Here is an 18,543-nt window from a genome sequence, read left to right on the forward strand (position 1 = left end):
CGGAACCAACAGTCAGACGCTTAACTGACTGAGCCCCCCAGGCATCCTGTGTTGGACGTATATTTTGAGGTAATACATAAAAGCGTGTTATGAACTGCAGAAGACGGTACAGATATAGTTTATTATTTTTTCTTAGCCTTTGTTTTACTAAATCTTCTGATTTTGAGATCTTAAGGAGTTCCATAAAATGTTCAGAGTTTGACTATGCAGTTAATTTTTTTTTATTGCCCTTTAGTTACTGAATTGCTATTTCCTATTTGGTAAAATTTCCGATTTGATAATAGGAGATACTATTACATTTTTTAAAGTATTTGCCAAGCCCACTTTCTTAGTGAATTAGGCTAATTAAGCTTTCAAAAAGTAGGTGAAATTGATGAATTTGGCTATTAAAACTTAAAAATGAAGATGTTCAGATACAGTGGCTAACCAGCTGGATAGTGGTAGAGACAGGCATTGCATTTTAATCATAGTGCATAGCTTATTTTATTAATTCTGTGATGAATTAGATAAAAATGGATTCATTTAAAGTTCACGCGAGTGCCTGGTAAGTACCAGCTGTCATGCGGGAAGTGGAGGTAAGAATAGGGAGCTGTCCTTCTGGAGTCTTCACTTTATAGGCACTAAGTGACTATAATAATGTGCAAAGAACTGGTGAGGGGGCATAGTGGAGTCCTGGGGGTGTCCCAAGAAGATGCCTCAAAGGAAGTGATAGTGCAACTAGTGCTTAAAAAAAGGCAGGCGGGTTTTAGGGGCGGGGGGATTACTATGAGGGGCACATGATGATAGAAGTTCCATAAAGGCATAGGGGATTTGTCTTGTTTGTCTTGGCATCCCTAAACTCAGATTGATACCTGGCTCATCGAGGAGCTCAGCAAATACTTGTTGAAGCAATCAGTAGGTCAGACAATACCTTAATAAATACCAACGCATTTGTTGAGGACTTAGCCACTGTGCTGTGAACTTAATCCAGATTATTTCTCAGCAGTCCTTTGAGGCTGGCACTATCCTTCCAGTTTTATGGATGTGAAAACTGAGACTTGGGGAAGGAAGGTAATTTGAGTAGAAAGCAAGAACTCCTAATGAAGTCTCTTGTATTCAGTAGCCAGTGCTGATAAGCGGCCTGCTGTATGAGGAAAGGCCTAGCGGCATTTAAGAAGATGGGGTGCATCTGGCAGAGACAGCTCGCGGGGTTTGGCGGAGGGGCAGCACAGACCAAAAGGAGGAGGGGTGGTTAGAATAGCTTCTGGATACATGATGAAAGGACTTTCATGCTGTGTAAGAACTTGAATTGTTAGAGATTGAGTGGGTCTAGGAAACAACAGGAAGGGGGTAAGTGGAGACAGTTGTGGGCAGCTCTTTCAAGAAATTTTGTTTCAAGGGAGCCAAGAAGGTGGGGGTAGCTACAGGGTATATAAAATCAGGAGTTGTTTTTTTTTTTTTTTTTTTTTCATGGAAGGAAGAAGACGTATTGTTTGTATACCAATGGGAATGAACCAGTGGAGGGTGAGGAGGAATTTACTGAACAGAAGAAAGAAGAGATAATGGCATGATTGTAGAAATAGGAGAAATGGGATCCGGAGCCTGAGTGGGGTTTGAGGCTGTTTTGGGAGCAGATGTATATAATTTTTCTGTTGTAACTGACAGAAGGAGAATCCTATTGGTATCGGTACAGGTAGACGTACAGTGTTAGTGGGTTGGGAAATGAGAGCTTTCCCATCTAATAGTGTCAGTTAAAGTATAGGAAGCAAGCTTTTAGTCGAGAATGGAGATGGGAATAAGGTGATGGAGGTTTGGAAAGAATGAAAGAATTGTGGATAAGTTCTTAACAGAATAGGAGAGAAAGCCTGTTAGGGAAATGTTGTAGCATTGTGGGACAGCATGTTTGAATTGAGTTCATAAAATTTCCAACTTTCTTTAAAATATAGAGAAGAGTGGGGCGCCTGGGTGGCGCAGTCGGTGAAGCGTCCGACTTCAGCCAGGTCACGATCTCGCGGTCCGTGAGTTCGAGCCCCGCGTCGGGCTCTGGGCTGATGGCTCAGAGCCTGGAGCCTGTTTCCGATTCTGTGTCTCCCTCTCTCTCTGCCCCTCCCCCGTTCATGCTCTGTCTCTCTCTGTCCCAAAAATAAATAAATGTTGAAAAAAAAATTAAAAAAAAAATAAATATAGAGAAGAGTATAATAAGCCTGGATGTACTCACTGCCCAGCTTCAACCATTTTACCAATCTTGTATCTTACTCTCCACTCCTGCCTTTTCTTTCACTTAGTCATTTCAAAGCAAATCCTAGACGTCTTATCATTGTACCCGTAAATACTTAAGTAGTGTCTGTAATTGGTAAAGACTTTAAAAAAATAACCACAATAGCACTGTATTATTTCTAACAAAATGAGTAGTAATTCCCTAACATCATTTGATGTCCGCCTCACATTCAGTTTTCCCAGGTTGCCTCACGAATGTTTTTACAGTTAGTTCATTTGAATCGGGGCCCTAACGGTGTTGAGATCTGGAAATGAGAACTGTCAGCTTGGTTTTGTGGTATTTCTGCAGAGACTTCCGGTAACTTGTAATCAGGGTTCATAGTTGCCTTTGACTAAGGATTAGGTTTTGCCAGGTGAATATGATAAAGGGAAAGAAGCAAGGGATTAAAGAAATGTCTGTATAACGATGGGCCAGGGATTAAGTTGGTTAGAAGGGATAAGAGACTTTGAGGAGAGAGAGCAGGTAAAAAGCCTAGGGTCGGTGGATTGGATGTGTCCGTGAGGCTGAGGAGTTGCTGGAATGCCAGGGACTGGGTGGGTGGAAGGAGCAGTCGCTCACAAGTCTGTGCTTGACGTGGAGGTGTCCAGAGAGTTCCTTCTTGGTAAGAAAGATCCAGGGCGGTCCTAGGATGTGTAACTGAGGGAATAAAGGAAACGACTGTCGTGGGTGAGGTCGGGGAGCGGAGAACACTTTTGAAATGCTTGCTTGCTTTTTTGGTTTCCATGAGTATGTGTTCAACTCTTCCCCCTCCCCCTTCCTTCTCTGGCTCCTCCATCTGCTTTTCAGGTGCAGATTCCTCTCACCCCCACTACTCTACTTTTTGGTTTTTTTGGTCGATCCTTTAAATGATGTTGCTCCTTAAGGCTGCTTTCGCTCAACTTAGTCCCCCTCGAAATCATAGTCACTTTTGTTTTTTTGTTTTGTTTTTCAATATATGAAGTTTATTGTCAAATTGGTTTCCATACGACACCCAGTGCTCATCCCAAAAGTCATAGTCACTTTTGTATTAATTACAATACATCCTCTACATAACGCATACCTTACCCCAGAACTCCAGATCTATCCATCCACTTGCCTTCCGGGAAGCTTCTTTTAGACTTGCTAAAGTTCCAAACCCAACATGTTTGCAAGTGACCTTCTCAACCCTCCATCCTCCCTCCCTCACCTCCTCCACGCCTCCTCATTCTTCTCTCTTTCCTACCTCAGTAAATTAATTCAGTCAACAAATTATTTATCGGTTATTATGTGAAAGCAGTCTGCTAGGTATCTGGGGTTCAGCGTGAAACATGGCAGATGTGAGCCCTGTGTCCTACGTGGCAGAGGGGAGATCTGCACCTGCAGTTTCCTTGGCTGACTCCTTCCCGTTTGTCTTTCACGTCTCAGCTTCGGTGCCACTTCTGGGAAGCCTTCTCCGTCCTCCCAAAACTAGTTTCATAGCACCTTTCCTATGTGTGCGTGTTTCCCTTTCTCTGTTTCTAGCTGCTCATTTGTCTTCCCTACTAGTTTTTAAGCAATTTGGAGGGCAGGGCAAGTGTATCGTTCATTGTATCGCTGCTGCCTGTCACAGCGCCCCTGGCACATAGTGGACACTCGATAAATATTTGTTGAACGAATGAATGGTTCCATCTGCATTTTATATGGATCACCAGCAGCAGTAAGGTTAATCTAAAGTTCCCCTACAGACACAGGTGCATGTCCTACACAGCTGTGTATAATGGTTGCTTATTTGTTTTTAGCAGGTGGTGGGTTTTGGTTGTCCTACTCTAATGAATTTTTTACTGCCTATTTCATTTACTTTTTAATTTTCCTTTATATTAACAGCATTTATAAATACAGCCATTTTCACAACAAAGGCAAGAATGCAGATGTACTACTTCAGTTAACAGTTGATAGTTTAATTAATTCAGGGCTTATTTATTTAGGGAGGCAGAGTTGTAAAGGTTTTTTAATATTTTCTTGTCACCCATATTTAAAAGCCTTTTCATTATTAAGTCGCTCTTTCCCCTCAGGAAATCCTGGGAGTACCTCATGCCTCTGAACAGAGATATGATGCTGAATTCTTTAAGAAGTTCAGGAATCAGAATATTGTTCTCTCAGCAAGAACTTATGCTCGGGTAATTTCTTTTTTGTAAATTAAATAATTATGGTTATTAACACTTTCTAAGTCTCTGAGCCATTCGGTTAATGTTATTGCATGCATTTGCCATTATTTCATTTTTTGTTGTAGTATTAATGCAGAGAAAATGGAACCATATTTAAAAAAAGTTTTTTAATGTTTGTTTATTTTTGAGAGAGAGAGAGAGAGAGAGAGAGTGAGCATGAATGGGGGAGGGCCGGGCTCGGGCAGGGGGGGCGGGCAGAGAGAGAGGGAGACAGAATCTGAAGCAGGTTCCACGTTCTGAGCTGTCAGCATAGAGCCCGATGCGGGACTTCAACCCACGAGCCGTGAGATCATGACATGAGCCAGAATTGGGTGTTTAACCGACTGAGCCACCCAGGCACTCCTGGAACTATATTTTTAAAAATGTTTATTCATCATTCTGAGTTTTAAAAATAAGTAATTTTCATAGCATTAGATTGAGATATGCGGTGCAGGCTAGGAAGAATTGGAAATATTTCAAAGTACCTTTTATATCAGAACTGCATAATGAGCTAATTTTAGGTTTTTGGATGTTGTCCTACAAAATCATTCCTTTTTTTCTGAGGTTTACATTGGAAACCTAACCCTTGCCGTTTGTACAGGAAAGTAATGTACAAGCCCTAGAAATTCTGTTCACTTATCATGGATCAGACCTGCTTCCTCATCGCCTCGCGATTCTCTCCAACTTCCCAGAGACCACTTCTCCACATGAATATTCTGTCTTGCTGCCTGAAGCTTGGTATGTGACTTTGTTTACTGAATTTTATCTTTTTTCTAAATAATAAGTGTTTTGTCTCATGCTGAATAATCTGTATTAAACAAAAGTAATTTTGGGGCGCCTGGGTGGCGCAGTCGGTTAAGCGTCCGACTTCAGCCAGGTCACGATCTCGCGGTCCGGGAGTTCGAGCCCCGCGTCAGGCTCTGGGCTGATGGCTCAGAGCCTGGAGCCTGTTTCCAATTCTGTGTCTCCCTCTCTCTCTGCCCCTCCCCCATTCATGCTCTGTCTCTCTCTGTCCCAAAAATAAATAAACGTTGAAAAAAAAAAAAAAAAAATAAACAAAAGTAATTTTAATGTAATCTACTTAAACTTTTTTCTGATTATAAAATTATTTCTATTTTATTTTTAAATGATCTCAAAGCCAAAATGCATCTAGCTTAACAGGATGACCTTAATTTAATGAACATGAACTTTTCTTTGTTTATTTTTTTTTGTTTGCTTTTCTCTGAAAGCTAAAAAAAGAAAAAAAAAAGTCTTTTGATGATAGAAGTGAACAAAAAGAAGCTTGAGGTGCTCTTTTCATCTTCATATTTCCTTTACTCCCGTATAGTGATATGTAAAATGCATTTTGTGAATTTATATTTACCAGTGTTTTAGAATATAATTTATTTTCTGCCCCTTGGCAAAAATAGATCTAATATTAATAGAAATGACTTTTTTCTACTGTAAATTGCTAGTATACATAAAGGGCTAGCCCTTAAAAGTAAAGAGGGGGCTACTGTTCCAAAAAAAATTTTTAAAGTAATTTGAGTTCCTTTATGGATGTCGTCTTCTGATGTCTACTTAACCATACGATTTTCTGAAATTTCAGAATTGGTTTGCAAAATATTTTTAAATGCCCAGCGCTGGATTATCTCTGAATGCCCGTGGTTCCTTTACTGGAGCTGCCGTTACCAAGTTAAATTGCAAGAAATATGTTAGGTATATCATATTGCAGTGCTGTGGTGTTTTGGGGTGCGGTAATCCGAAGATAAAGTTACGTGGGATCATTGTGTTGGGATGTGTTGCTTAGACAAACTTTGAAAAGATTGGTTTCTTATGAGTCTTTACTTTCTCCATGTGTTTAAAATGAATATAGTGAAAGTTTTTTTTTTCTTCTTTTTTTGCTTAATTTTTGTTTCTCAAGGTCATGTTGAGTATCTTTTGCTCCAGGTGGAAAACATGAGCAAAAATAATAAGTTTTAACAGTAACCTGTGTCTGTGTCTCCCCGTAATTTTGTGGGACATCCAGCAGGGCGGGGCCTCTTCTAGGAGCCTCTTCCATAAACGTCCTCCTTTTCCTGTGTTCTGATCGTTTTGTTTGGTCTTGTAGCATAACCCCTTTTACAATATATTTCAGTCATTTTCATTTCTGCTCTTCTCCCTCTTGTTCCATCTTTAATAAATATCCAACCCGAAGCCCGAAACCAACTCTTTAAGGCACAGACCATCTCTTACTTAGTTTTGGATCCTCACAGTCCAGGGTTGTACCTGTGCAGTAGAGTGTCTGAAAATGTTTGCTGACTGGATAAAGTAGATCCGCCTTGTGGCCATTTATAAAAGAGATCAAAAGCTGTCCTGACGGGAGTGCGGTAGAATATACTTCACCTTTAACAAGGGAGGTGCCCTGGTGAACGTTCCACCAAGGTTCCCACGGCCTTCATTCACAACTCCGGCCTTCATTCACAACTCCAGCCTTCATTCACAACTCCGTTGCTCCTTTAGCCTGTGGGTGAAGCCCTGTTCTTCTACCCTGTTTGAAGTTCTACTCTAAGGGATGCCTGGATCAGGAAGATCTAGTTATAGGAATTGTTTCCTTTTTGAGGAAGTTTATTCTTGTTTGAATACTTGGTGTTTGTTTATTTTTAAATCACGTTCAAGTCAGATGAACACAAAGTGTCTGTTTTGTTGGAGTATGAGTGTTCCCCTCTACTTCCCCGCTCACTGTTTGCTGAACACCATCCCCGTGCCTGGCACTATGGGAGGGATTCCGAAGCACATAAAATATTGTTCTTTCACAGGACTAATCAGGTATGTTTTATATATCAACAGAAATTCCTGCTTACAGCGTCACGCTTTCAAACTGAGCAAGAAATGAGCCGAAAAGACTCTAAATACATTTGAAGCTTTTTCTGCCTGTTTTTTTTTTAACCCCCCCTCAGTTGCAGTGTTTGAAAACTAGTAACATGATCTTCCCACTTCCTCATTTACTGCCTTCAAGGACTGTAGAACTTTCTATGCACATGCCTTTTTTTTTTCTGGCTGTATGTACTGTTCAGCCACAGAGCCCCCGGCTCATCCTGCTTTATAAAGTGCCCTTCATTGTCTCAACTTGTATTTTGCAAGTAATAATGACTTTTCAATAATCTGTTAAATTGCTTTGAAACAAGTCGCTGAACTCTAAATGTGTGGCTCCCCAAATGCAGAATGGCTGTGTAACTTCTGCTCAGTCTTCAGCTTGCTGTCAGGGTAAGGGCATACAGTCCCCCGTTTTCTCCCTCCTGCCTACACGAGCCTCTCATTGCCCCTTAAATCGCCACCCTGCCTCGGCCGTGGGGCTGGTTTTGTGGCCGGTGTGCCTCCTGCCTGGTGTGCCCTTCTCCTAGATCTTCACGTGACTGGGCCTCCTACTTCCTTCTGAGTCTCCCCTCAAAGGCTCCCTCTTCAGAAACCCCTTCTCTGACCACTCTCTTCAGGTAGCCTCCGCTCCCTCCCACAGCTTTTGCCCAACCCGTTTTTCTCCATCGCCCTCACACCCAACATATTATGTGGTCGTTTGTCTTCTCCGCTTTATCTGATCTCCCTCGGCCATCCTGTTTACGATTTTACCCTCACTTTAAATCCTCCTTTCGTGCTTTAGTTTCTTCCTAGCATTTACCACTCCTACTTTAGTTTGTGTTCTACTCACTTATTTATTTTGTTCCCCCCGCCCCCTGCCCACCCCAGTAAAACAGCAGCCCCAGTAGGACAGGGATTTTGTGTGTTTTCCCTTCCTTACCCGCCCTGCACCTAGAAGATTGCCTGGCACATTGTAGGTACTCAGTAAACACTTGTTGAATGAATGAATGAATGAATGAATGAATGAATATTTGAATATCAAATCCATAAGGGAAGGACCTCGTGTCTTGTTCCCCTGTGTAGAATGTACATGGGAGGGTAGGTAGCGTTTTGCATTTTAGAGTTCAAGCTGTGTAATATTTTGGAAAGTGATAGTAGGTTATGCCAGCAAATTGACCTGTTACCTACCCTGTGTTGAGATCCAGTAGGCAGAACTTTTGCTTTGACATTTAACCAAAGTTTGGTTAACCAGTTTTGATCTCACCAAATTTGATGATTATGATTGCTGGGAAACTTCTGTGGCGTGTGGTATTCTTGTGTTTTATATTGTCATTCTTAAATTGTCATGTGTGTTTGACGATGATGAAATGCGACCAGGTTTTGTTAAACTTTGAAATTACGTTTTCCATCATAGATGCCACATCCTTTTATTAGCTGTCTATCCTTAGTTTATCATTGCTATAAAATGTTTCCACTTTATAGTGTACTTGACTGTATGAAAGTACAAAGGTGACATTTCTTACTGTCTTCATTAGCTCCCACAATATGTGTTAAGAGATTTTTATAAAAGAAATTCTTGTTTATTTTGGGGATTTTTGATACTTGTGGCATGTTTTAGAACGATTATTTAGATTTTTCATTTTATGCCTCTTTCCCTAGTGTAGAATCTTTTCCAGAATGATGGAAGTAACCTAGTTTAAAAAGTGGTATTTTGAACGGTTGTCTGTTGAAGTAGCGTAGCAGAAGAGGGGTAGGAGCTTTGCTGTTAGAGCCCGAGTGCCTAGTTCATGTCTTTGGATAACTTTCTTAAATGCACTTTGGTCTTCTCACCTGTAAAATGGACATGAATTGTCCTCAGCATTGTGAGAATGTTTAATGAGCTAATGCATTGCTTGGCACCAAATAAATGCTACTTAAGTGTTAGCAACTATTGTTAGGGTAGAATCCTATATTAGCACCTTGGCCTTGTATACTTCACATGCCTCCTGTTTTAAACTTATTGGCATATTTTTATAATTCCAGAAAAGTTGAAAATACAGGGAGTTCTGGATACCCTTCACTTAGCTTCCCTTTTCTCCTATATAATCATAGCACATTTGTCAAAACTAAGAACTTATCACTGGAATAGTCAGTTCTGCTATAACATGACCTATACATTCCTAAAATCACTGACTGTGTGGGATCCTGCAGTGAAAACCACAGGGCTTATGGGAACAGTGGGGTTAGTGGTCCAGGACTCAAAAACTTTGTTGGGTGAAAAAAAGGAACCTAAATGAAAGTCCTGACTAAAACACTGTTTACATGTGTTAAAGGGTTAATAGGCACACAAATACTAAAATATGGCACTTCTGTTGAAAAAGACCTTAGAAGGACTTTGCACGTGGAAGTGGGTGTCGGGAGAGTTGCAGGTCCTGCGTCACTGGGAAGTGGAGGAAGAGGGTGGTTGGAAATCTGGTGGAAAGTGGTGTCACCAGATGTGGATGGGGGCTTCCTAACATACTCTGTGATCCGAGGTTGCTGGTGACTGTCTGGGCGTCTCTGCACGCATAGCCTGACATGGCTGGGTTCGGTTTTCTGTGTGCACCTAGTGTTCCTTGGGGATGAAATTTGGCGTCAGCAAATGCAAAACTTGTGTTATGCCCAAGTTGTTCCCTCATATCTATCACTGGAACAAATTTGCATCTTCAAAACAGGATAGCAGAACCGATTGCACAATACTGCTAACTAAATGACAGATTTATTTGGCTATAATTAGTTTTTCTACTAATATGCTTTTTCTGTTTTCGAATCCAATCCAGGATACCACGTTGCATTTAGATTTCATTTGCTTTTAATATGTAGAAATAAACTCCGTTCAATATCTGTCAGTCAGGAAATTCTTTGACACATGTATTTGCTAGAAAATGAAAATTGATACTCATATTTATATTCCTGGATTATTTCCAGAATCAGCAAGGAAAGATTCCATTATTTAGTGTATTTGGGGATATTACTGTATTTAAACTATTTTATAATTGTAAGTGGTAAAACTCTGTTGATGGAAGTAGACTATCCAGCTATCCGGCACACTACATTTGTCTCCTAGACGAGCTGTTACTGTGGTAACTTGGCAGTTCGTTTGCTTATAAATATCTGAGTTTTGTTAATTATTTGGCGATTGGAGGTTGGACCGCGAAAGTGTGCTATAACATGTGGATAGATTGTACTTGTGTGAACCATAAAAATGTGTTGACGTTTCTAATTTCTTTTCTGAATTTGTGATTGTAAGAATTATTTGTTGACTTCTAATCACTGTCTGCCTTTAGTTCCACAGTAATTTATGTGATGTACCGTTAAGGCTAACAACCAAAGGGGCTGGCTAAAAGATGTGAAGTGATCAGCTATTTAGATCATCTAGGAGGTCAGCCGCATCCCATGTCAGTATATACCTGGCTATTTAGAAACTGCTCTTTTTCTAGAGCATAGAAATTGGAAACCACTTTCGCCTGTGTTCATTTGGAGCCACCTTGAAAAAACAGTACAAGTTGTACGAGCACCTAATGGGTAGAAGCATTCTTCCTGTGACCTGCAGACCTGGGATTTTTTTTGTGCCGCGCGTACTTTAACTCGTGTTTGTCCCTGGCATTTTATTCCCTTGCGAACCCTGAATCATTCCTGCTTTTCCTAGGCCTGAATCCCTTTCTGGTGCTCTCTGCCCCACTTGATAACGCAGCATGGTGATAGACCGATTGTGTTCTTCAACAGTCCGATTCAGAATGACTAGATCTGTCTTGCATTTGTAAATCGTATTTTGAGCTTTGCATATTTTTGGCTTTGTTAAGTGCAGGGACTGTTAAGACCATTTGACCATTATAGTGTTTTTATTTTTCAAGAAAAAATTTTTAATTGTAAAAAAACATACAACATCAAATTTACCATTTTAACCACTTTTCAGCATACATTTCCCTAGTAGGTCTGTTCCCCTTGTTCAACCAATTTCCAGAACTCTTTTTACCCTCATGAAACCCTGCACCTGTTAAACCACTCTCATTTTCTGCCCAACCCAGCCCCTGACCACCAGCATTCTGCTTAGTGTCTGGGTGAAGTTGCTTACTCTTGGGTGCCTCCTAAAAGTGGAGTCATGCAGTATTTGTCTTTTTATGATTCTTTTATTTCACTTAGCATAATATCCTCAAGGCATACTCCTATACTTTCAGTGAAATTAATATTACAATTAAATAGGGCTTAGAGTGGCTTGCCGTCTCTGGGTCATGTTTCTGTTTATGCTGCGAAAGTACTTCTCAAACAAAGAATAGGATGAGGACGAACTAACTCTAGTTTGAGATGCAAGGTTACATTACCATTATTGCTGGACTTCCTGTGGAGAGCCTCTTCTCCATCTCTTGGTGATAAATAGGGTGTGCAAACTGAAGGGAACTTGGAATATATCTAAAATATATCTAATATATCTTCTAACACTTGTGTTTGAATAGCCAAACATGGAGCCTTTTTCTGTAATTACAATAACATAAAAATTAGGTCCTAAAATAGCAAAACATCAATATGCATTTTATTAAAATTCCAAGTAGGACAAATTTGATTTAGGTCAAATTGATTTGCCTTATAACTTAAATGATTAATGATTTGTCCTTAAAGAGATCAGATGACATTATTTCCATTCTTCACAACTGAAATATTAGGCAGAAGTTTACTTTTTTTAAATTAATTACTTAATATTTAAAAATATTTATTTTTAATATACATCCAAGTTAGTTAGCATATAGTGCAATAATGATTTCAGGAGTAGAATCCAGTGATTCATCCTTTACATATAACACCCAGTGCTCATCTCAACAGGTGTCCTCCTTAATGCCCCTCGCCCATTTAGCCCATCCACCGCCCATACCCCCTCTAGCAACCCTCAGTTTGTTCTCAGTATTTAAGAGTCTCTTATGGTTTGTTCCCCTTCCTGCTTTTATATTATTTTTGCTTCCCTTCCCTTATGTTCATCTGTTTTGTATCTTAAATTCCACATATGAGTGAAGTCATATGATACTTGTCTTTCTCTGACCAATATGATAGTGACCATGATACGCTCTAGTTCCCTCCACGTTGTTGCAAACGGCAAGATTTCATATGTATATATATACCACATCTTCTTTGTCCATTCATCTGTCAGTGGACGTTTGGGCTCTTTCCATACTTCAGCTGTTGTCGATAGCACTGCTGTGAACATTGGGGTGCATGTGCCCCTTCAAGACAGCACACCTGTAGTCTTTGGATAAATATCTCGTAGTGTAATTGCTGGGTCATAGGGTAGTTCTGTTTTTAATTACTTGAGGAACCTCCATACTGTTTTCCAGAGTGGCTGCACTAGTTTGCATTCCCACCAGCAGTGCAAAAGGATTCCTCTTTCTCCATATCCTCGCCAACATCTGTCATTGCCTGAGTGGCTAATTTCAGCCATTCTGACTGGTGTGAGGTGGTATCTCATGGTGGTTTTGATTTGTATTTTCCTGATGATGAATGATGTTGAACATTTTCTCATGTGTCTCTTAACCATCTGGATGTCTTCTTTGGAAAAGTGTCTCTTCATGTCTTTTGCCCATTTCTTCACTGGATTATTTGTATTTTGGGTGTTGAGTTTGGTAAGTTCTTTACAGATTTTGGATACTAACCCTTTATCTGATGTCATTTGCAAATATCTTCTCCCATTCTGTTGGTTGCCTTTTAGTTTTGCTGATTGTGTCCTTTGCTGTGCAGAAGCTTTTTATTTTGATGAGGTCCTAATAGTTCAATTTTGTTTTTGTTTCCCTTGTTGTGCAGAAGCTTTTTATCTTGATGAGGTCCTAATAGTTCATTTTTGTTTTTGTTTCCCTGGCCTCCGGAGACATGTTGAGTAAGATGTTGCTGCGGCTAAGGTCAAAGAAGTTTTTGCCTGTTTTCTCCTTTAGGATTTTGATGGCTTCCTGTCTTAAGTTTAGGACTTTCATCCATTTTGAGTTTATTTTTGTGTATGGTGTAAGAAAGTGGCCCAGGTTCATTTTTCTGCATATTTCTGTCCAGTTTTCCCAGCACCATTTGCTGAAGAGACTGTCTTTATTCCATTGGATATTCTTTCTTGCTTTGTCAAAGATTAGATGGCCAGAGGTTTGTGGGTCCATTTCTGGGTTCTCTGTTCTTTTCCATTGATCTGTTTTTGTGTCTTCACACAAAACTGTCTTCATAATTACAGCTTTGTAATACATCTTGAAGTCCAGAACTGGGATGCCTCCAGCTTTGGTTTTCTTTTTCAGGATTGCTTTGGCTTTTTGGGATCTTTTTTGGTTCCATACAAATTTTAGGATTGTTTGTTCTAGCTCTGTGAAGAATGTTGGTGTTATTTTGATAGGGATTGCATTGAATATGTAGATTGCTTTGGGTAGTATCGACATTTTAACAACATTTGTTCTTCCAATCCATGAGCATGGGGTATTTTTCCATTTTTTTTGTGTCGTCTTCAATTTCTTTCATAAGCTTTCTATAGTTTTCAGCGTATAGATTTTTCACCTCTTTGGTTAGGTTTATTCCTAGGTATTTAATGGTTTTTGGTGCAATTGTAAATGGGATTGATTCCTTGATTTCTCTTTCGGCCGCTTCATTATCGGTGTATAAAAACGCAACCAATATCTGTACATTGATTTTATGTCCTGCAACTTTGCTGATTTCATGGATTAGTTCGAACAGTTTTTTGGTGGAGTCTTTTGAGTTTTCCCCGTGGATTATCATGTCATCTGTGAAGAGTAAAAGTTTGACTTCTGCCTTGCTGATTTGGATGCGTTTTGTTTCTTGGTGTTGTCTGATTGGTGAGGCTAAGACTTCCACAGTATGTTGAATAACATTGTTGAGAGTGGACATCCCTGTCATGTTAGCGGTGGGTCTTTCATATATGGCTTTTATGATCTTGAGGTATGATCCTTCTATCTCTATTTTCTTGAGGGTTTTTATCAAGAAAGGATGCCATGTTTTGTCAAATGCTTTCTCTGCATCTATTGAGAGGATCATGTGGTTCTTGTCCTTTCTTTTATTGATGTGATGTGTCACATTGTTTTGTGGATATTGAACCAGCCCTGCCAGGTATAAATCCCACTTGATTGTGGTGAATAATTCTTTTAATATGTTGTTGAATCTGGTTGGCTAGGATGTTGTTGAGAATTTTTGCATCCGTGTTCATTGGGGAAGTTGGTCTATAGATCTCGTTTTTAGTAGGGTCTTGGGTTTTGCAATCAAGGTAATGCTGTAATGCTGGCCTTGTAGAACGAGTTTGGACGTTTTCCTTCCATTTCTATTTTTTGGAATATCTTCAAAAGGATACGTGTTAACTCTTCTTTAAATGTTTGGTAGAATTCCCCTGAAAAGCCATCCAGCCCTGGATTCTTGTTTCTTGGGAGATTTTTGATTATTCATTCAGTTGCTTTACTGGTTATCCGTCTGTTCAAATTTTCTGTTTCTTCCTGTTTCAGTTTTGGTAGTTTACATGTTTCTAGGAATTTGTCCATTTCTTCCAGATTGCCCAACTTATTGGCATATAATTGCTCATAATATTCTCTTATTGGAAGGAAAGCCTTCTTGGAAGAGGGAAGGTTTTCTCTAGATCTTGAAAGTTGAGTGTGATTTTGATATTGGGAAGTTCAAAGAGGAAAGAGTCATCTGAATATTTAACATGAAGTTGTGTTACCTACCCAGTCTTTACCTGAGTCTTTACCTGTGTTACACTGTTTAGTCACGGGGTACAAAAGATGTTGCCAATTAATTTGTTAGTTGAAATGAGTTAATGCAGAGGATTTCCAGTAAAACAATCAGGAATCTCTTTTTATGTTTTTATGCAGCTTGCTCTTGTTCATAAAGATTTCTTTTTTCTTCTCTGAAATTTTTAAAAAGCAGTTTCTGTTGGTCATTCTATTGGTCATTCCCACCATATTTTTGTTGTTGTAATGGAAATATTATCTAAACTGTAGCCTGGATGATGAAATAATTATGGAAAAAATTGGGGCATTGCATTTATTTGTTTGATTCTCAAGAGAAAAATAAAAGTGTTTCTTTTCCCTTTCACATTGAAAAGTTGATTAGTTACCTAATCAGAATTCAATTCCCATAGGTACAGTTTATTTCTGAACTGCTGTGAACAAAGAACAATACATTGGGTTGTATTTAGGCCTGGAATAAGGATCTGGTCTTCTGTGGTGACTATCAGTACAGAAGAATATAGAGTCCTCTACAAATGTTGGATATGTTGGCACTTTCTGGATCCAAGGATGACTTGGCGTTTGGATCAGAAAGGAAAGGCTTGTCACCTCAACTGTCTGGGAATAGGGTCTGGAGCTGGCAGTGGGGCGATTGGTTTGCATGTCTCCTGGCACTGTGGGCACGTTAGATCTTGACTCCATTAGTTTTTGTCTTTCTGATTATTTAAAACCACAAAATGGATTTAGGACAATTTCCTTGATTAAGAAGGTAGAAGTGAATCTTATTTCAGAGGAATTTGTATGGGCTTTGGAAAGTGTGTTGATACTTGCTGTGTATTTGGCACTCTGAGAAGTACTAAAGAAATAAAGGTGTACTGATTTGTTCATTTCCTGTTTGGAGCATGGGACTCTTTTTTTTTTTTTTTTTTTAATTTACAAACCAGTTTTACGTTTCACATGTAATTCTCACAGCATGTTTATGGGATAAGCAGAGAAGGGAGTTCTATTCCTGCCTTCAGGCAGAAAATTTGAAAGGCATTAGTTGAAATATTTGCTGAAATAGGGAATTATTTTAAAAATAATTTTAATTGCATTATCATTTTACATATGTATATGTAACATTGTCCAATGTTTTTAATATGGCTTAAAACAGAGTTTCGGATTTATTTGAAATTAAGATCTTTTTGAGGGGGTACTTTTTTTTTTAAACTAATACATTCTCCTAAAAATCTGTTACTAAATTCAGCATTAGCTAGTGGTAATGATACTCTTTTCATGGAGATGAGATTTTTCTTTCATTATTCATTTTCCTCCAAAGTTTAAGTCTCCTGACCAATAATTCAGTACATGTGATCTTTAAGTAGATTATAACATCTTCTGAATGGTTGAATTACCTTAGGGAAATAGTCCCTATAATTCTTCTTGATCACACAATGTCTTTTCCAGTCAAGATTTCATTAATATGTAAATACTTGTCTGTAACAGCAGTGAATCTCTTTATCACACTATATTTAATTAACATATAAATAACCCTGTGAGACACTTTCCCAATTTCTGATATAGGCAAGCCTGTTTAAATATTGTATTTGTAATAAGAAAAATTCTATTAAGAATCAAATTCATATTTCACACACAAAGTATATGCATTATTTTAAGAAATGTTTTGACCTCCATGTGTACTCCATTTTTAATCCTAAAAGTTTAGCTACTATTTGTAATGGCTGTAGGAGAAAAACTCCATGACATACGTAAATGTTGGGATCACGTGACATGGCACTGCCGCGCATCAGTTTCTTCAGGTGTGGAATGGGGACGTTGTGGAGGTATTGTGATGGTTAAGTCATCGAAGAGAGCTGTCGTCTGTCACCGTTGCTGGCATGTCGCTGGCGTTCAGCATACAGCAGTGGTTGTAGTAGCAGAGGATAAAGGAGTAGCAGTGACAGCAGCCATACCGGTGTTTTGGGTACATGTCGATAAGAATGTTAGTTACGGATATCTTTCAGCTTCTAGTGCACTGATGAATAAACAGAATGTGTATAACAGGGAGTATTCCTCCCTGATGACACTGATGCTGGGATTGCCTCTCTGGGACAGGACCCCTTATCCTGGTATCAGGTACCCGAGTTTCCAAATGATCACTCCAGAAGTTGCTTAGCAAACCTTATTTCCAATGCAGTTAAAGGTTTTAATTTCATTTTTGATTGAATGATACATACAGGAAAACGAACAAATCGTAAGCACACAATTTGCTGGAGATTTGGATGAGACCAAGAAAGACGTTATCAGCATCTTACCCCCTCTCCTGTTACCATCTTGCAGTCCTCTCATCCGAGAGGACCGCTTGTCCTGACTCCTGACGTCACAGCCTAGTTTCATCTGTAAAAGAAACGGAGTGGCTTGTGAGCACTGTTCTCCCCTCTCAACAGAGATCAGATTTCTTCTTCTTCTTTTTTTTCTTTTTATATCTTGTTGGAAAAAACAGACCGCTTCATGAGTTCGGGCTTCATTCTTGTAAAGCGGCCATGCTGATCTTCTCTGTATCGTCCCGATTGCAGTATATGTGTCACGAAGCGAGCACCAGAGATGAGGTTTCTGATGTCCTTCAGATTGAACACCTTTCTAATGCTGGATGTACATTGATATTTTGGTTATTTTATATTTAAAGTGTGTTTCTTATGGACAGAATATACAGTTGACCCTTGAACAATGTGGGTGTTAGGGGCACTGGCACCTCGTGTGGTAAAAAAAAAAAAAAAAAAATCCACATTTAAATTTTGATTCCCTCCAAACTTAACTACTCATAGTCTACTGTTGAGTGGAGCACCTACCAATAATAAAAACAATCAATTAACACACGTTGTATGTTGTCTATATTATATACTGTATTCTTACAATAGGGTAAGCTATGGAGAGAAAATGTTATTTTAAAAATCCTCAGAAAGAGAAAATAGTTATAGGACTAGATTGTATTTATCAGAAAAGATCTATATAAGTGTGCCCACGTAGTTTGAACCGGCGTTGTTCAAGGGTCGACTGTAATTGAATCTTGCTGTTTTATCTAATCGGGGAATCTCTGCCTTTTGATGGTCATGCTTTGGCTGTTTATATATAATGCATAGTTCAGTATGGTTCAGTTTAAAGCTAACACTTTGGTATCGGTTTACCACTTGTTCCATGTTTTCTTTGCTTGCCTTTTTCTCTTTTCCTGCCCTTTTTAAGTTTATTTATTTATTTATTTTGTGATAGAGACAACCAGTGTGGAAGGGGCGGGGGGGGGGGGGCGGGCAGAGGACCTGCAGCCAGCTCTGTGCTGACAGCAGAGACTCCGATGTGGGGCCCGAACTCCCGAACCGTGAAATCATGACCCGAGCTGAAGTCTGACGCTTAACCGACTGAGCCACCCAGGCACCCCTCCTGCTTTCTTTTGAACTGGTTCCTTTTAGAATTCCATTTAATCTCCCTTACTGGGTTATTAGCTATACTTTCTTTTTTGGTGGTTGCTGTAGCATTTACACTTCTGTAGTTATGATAGTCTACTGTCAAATAGTATAATAGAACTTCAAGTATAAGATGAGAACCTTACCACAGTATTTTTCCATTTTCTCCCTGCTGGCTTTTGAATGACTGT

The 18,543-nt window shown here is 39.3% G+C and overlaps 1 protein-coding gene and 1 non-coding gene across 12 annotated transcripts in view; one reads left to right on the forward strand and one right to left on the reverse strand.

Moving 5' to 3' along the window:
- Positions 1-18,543, forward strand: part of NBAS (NBAS subunit of NRZ tethering complex) — a 355,550-nt gene that overhangs the window by 111,823 nt on the left and 225,184 nt on the right. For all 11 annotated transcript variants that reach the window (XM_045054925.1, XM_045054924.1, XM_045054917.1 and 8 more), the window contains 2 exons: positions 4,267-4,371; positions 5,000-5,136. In XM_045054925.1, coding sequence (XP_044910860.1) covers positions 4,267-4,371; positions 5,000-5,136 — 242 coding nt within the window. The remainder of the gene's footprint in view (positions 1-4,266; positions 4,372-4,999; positions 5,137-18,543) is intronic.
- Positions 17,388-17,493, reverse strand: LOC111559927. The gene has a single exon (XR_002741395.1). It is a non-coding gene; the product is annotated as a U6 spliceosomal RNA (small nuclear RNA).

Source organism: Felis catus, chromosome A3, assembly GCF_018350175.1.
Source record: "Felis catus isolate Fca126 chromosome A3, F.catus_Fca126_mat1.0, whole genome shotgun sequence".
Lineage (NCBI taxonomy): Eukaryota > Metazoa > Chordata > Mammalia > Carnivora > Felidae > Felis > Felis catus.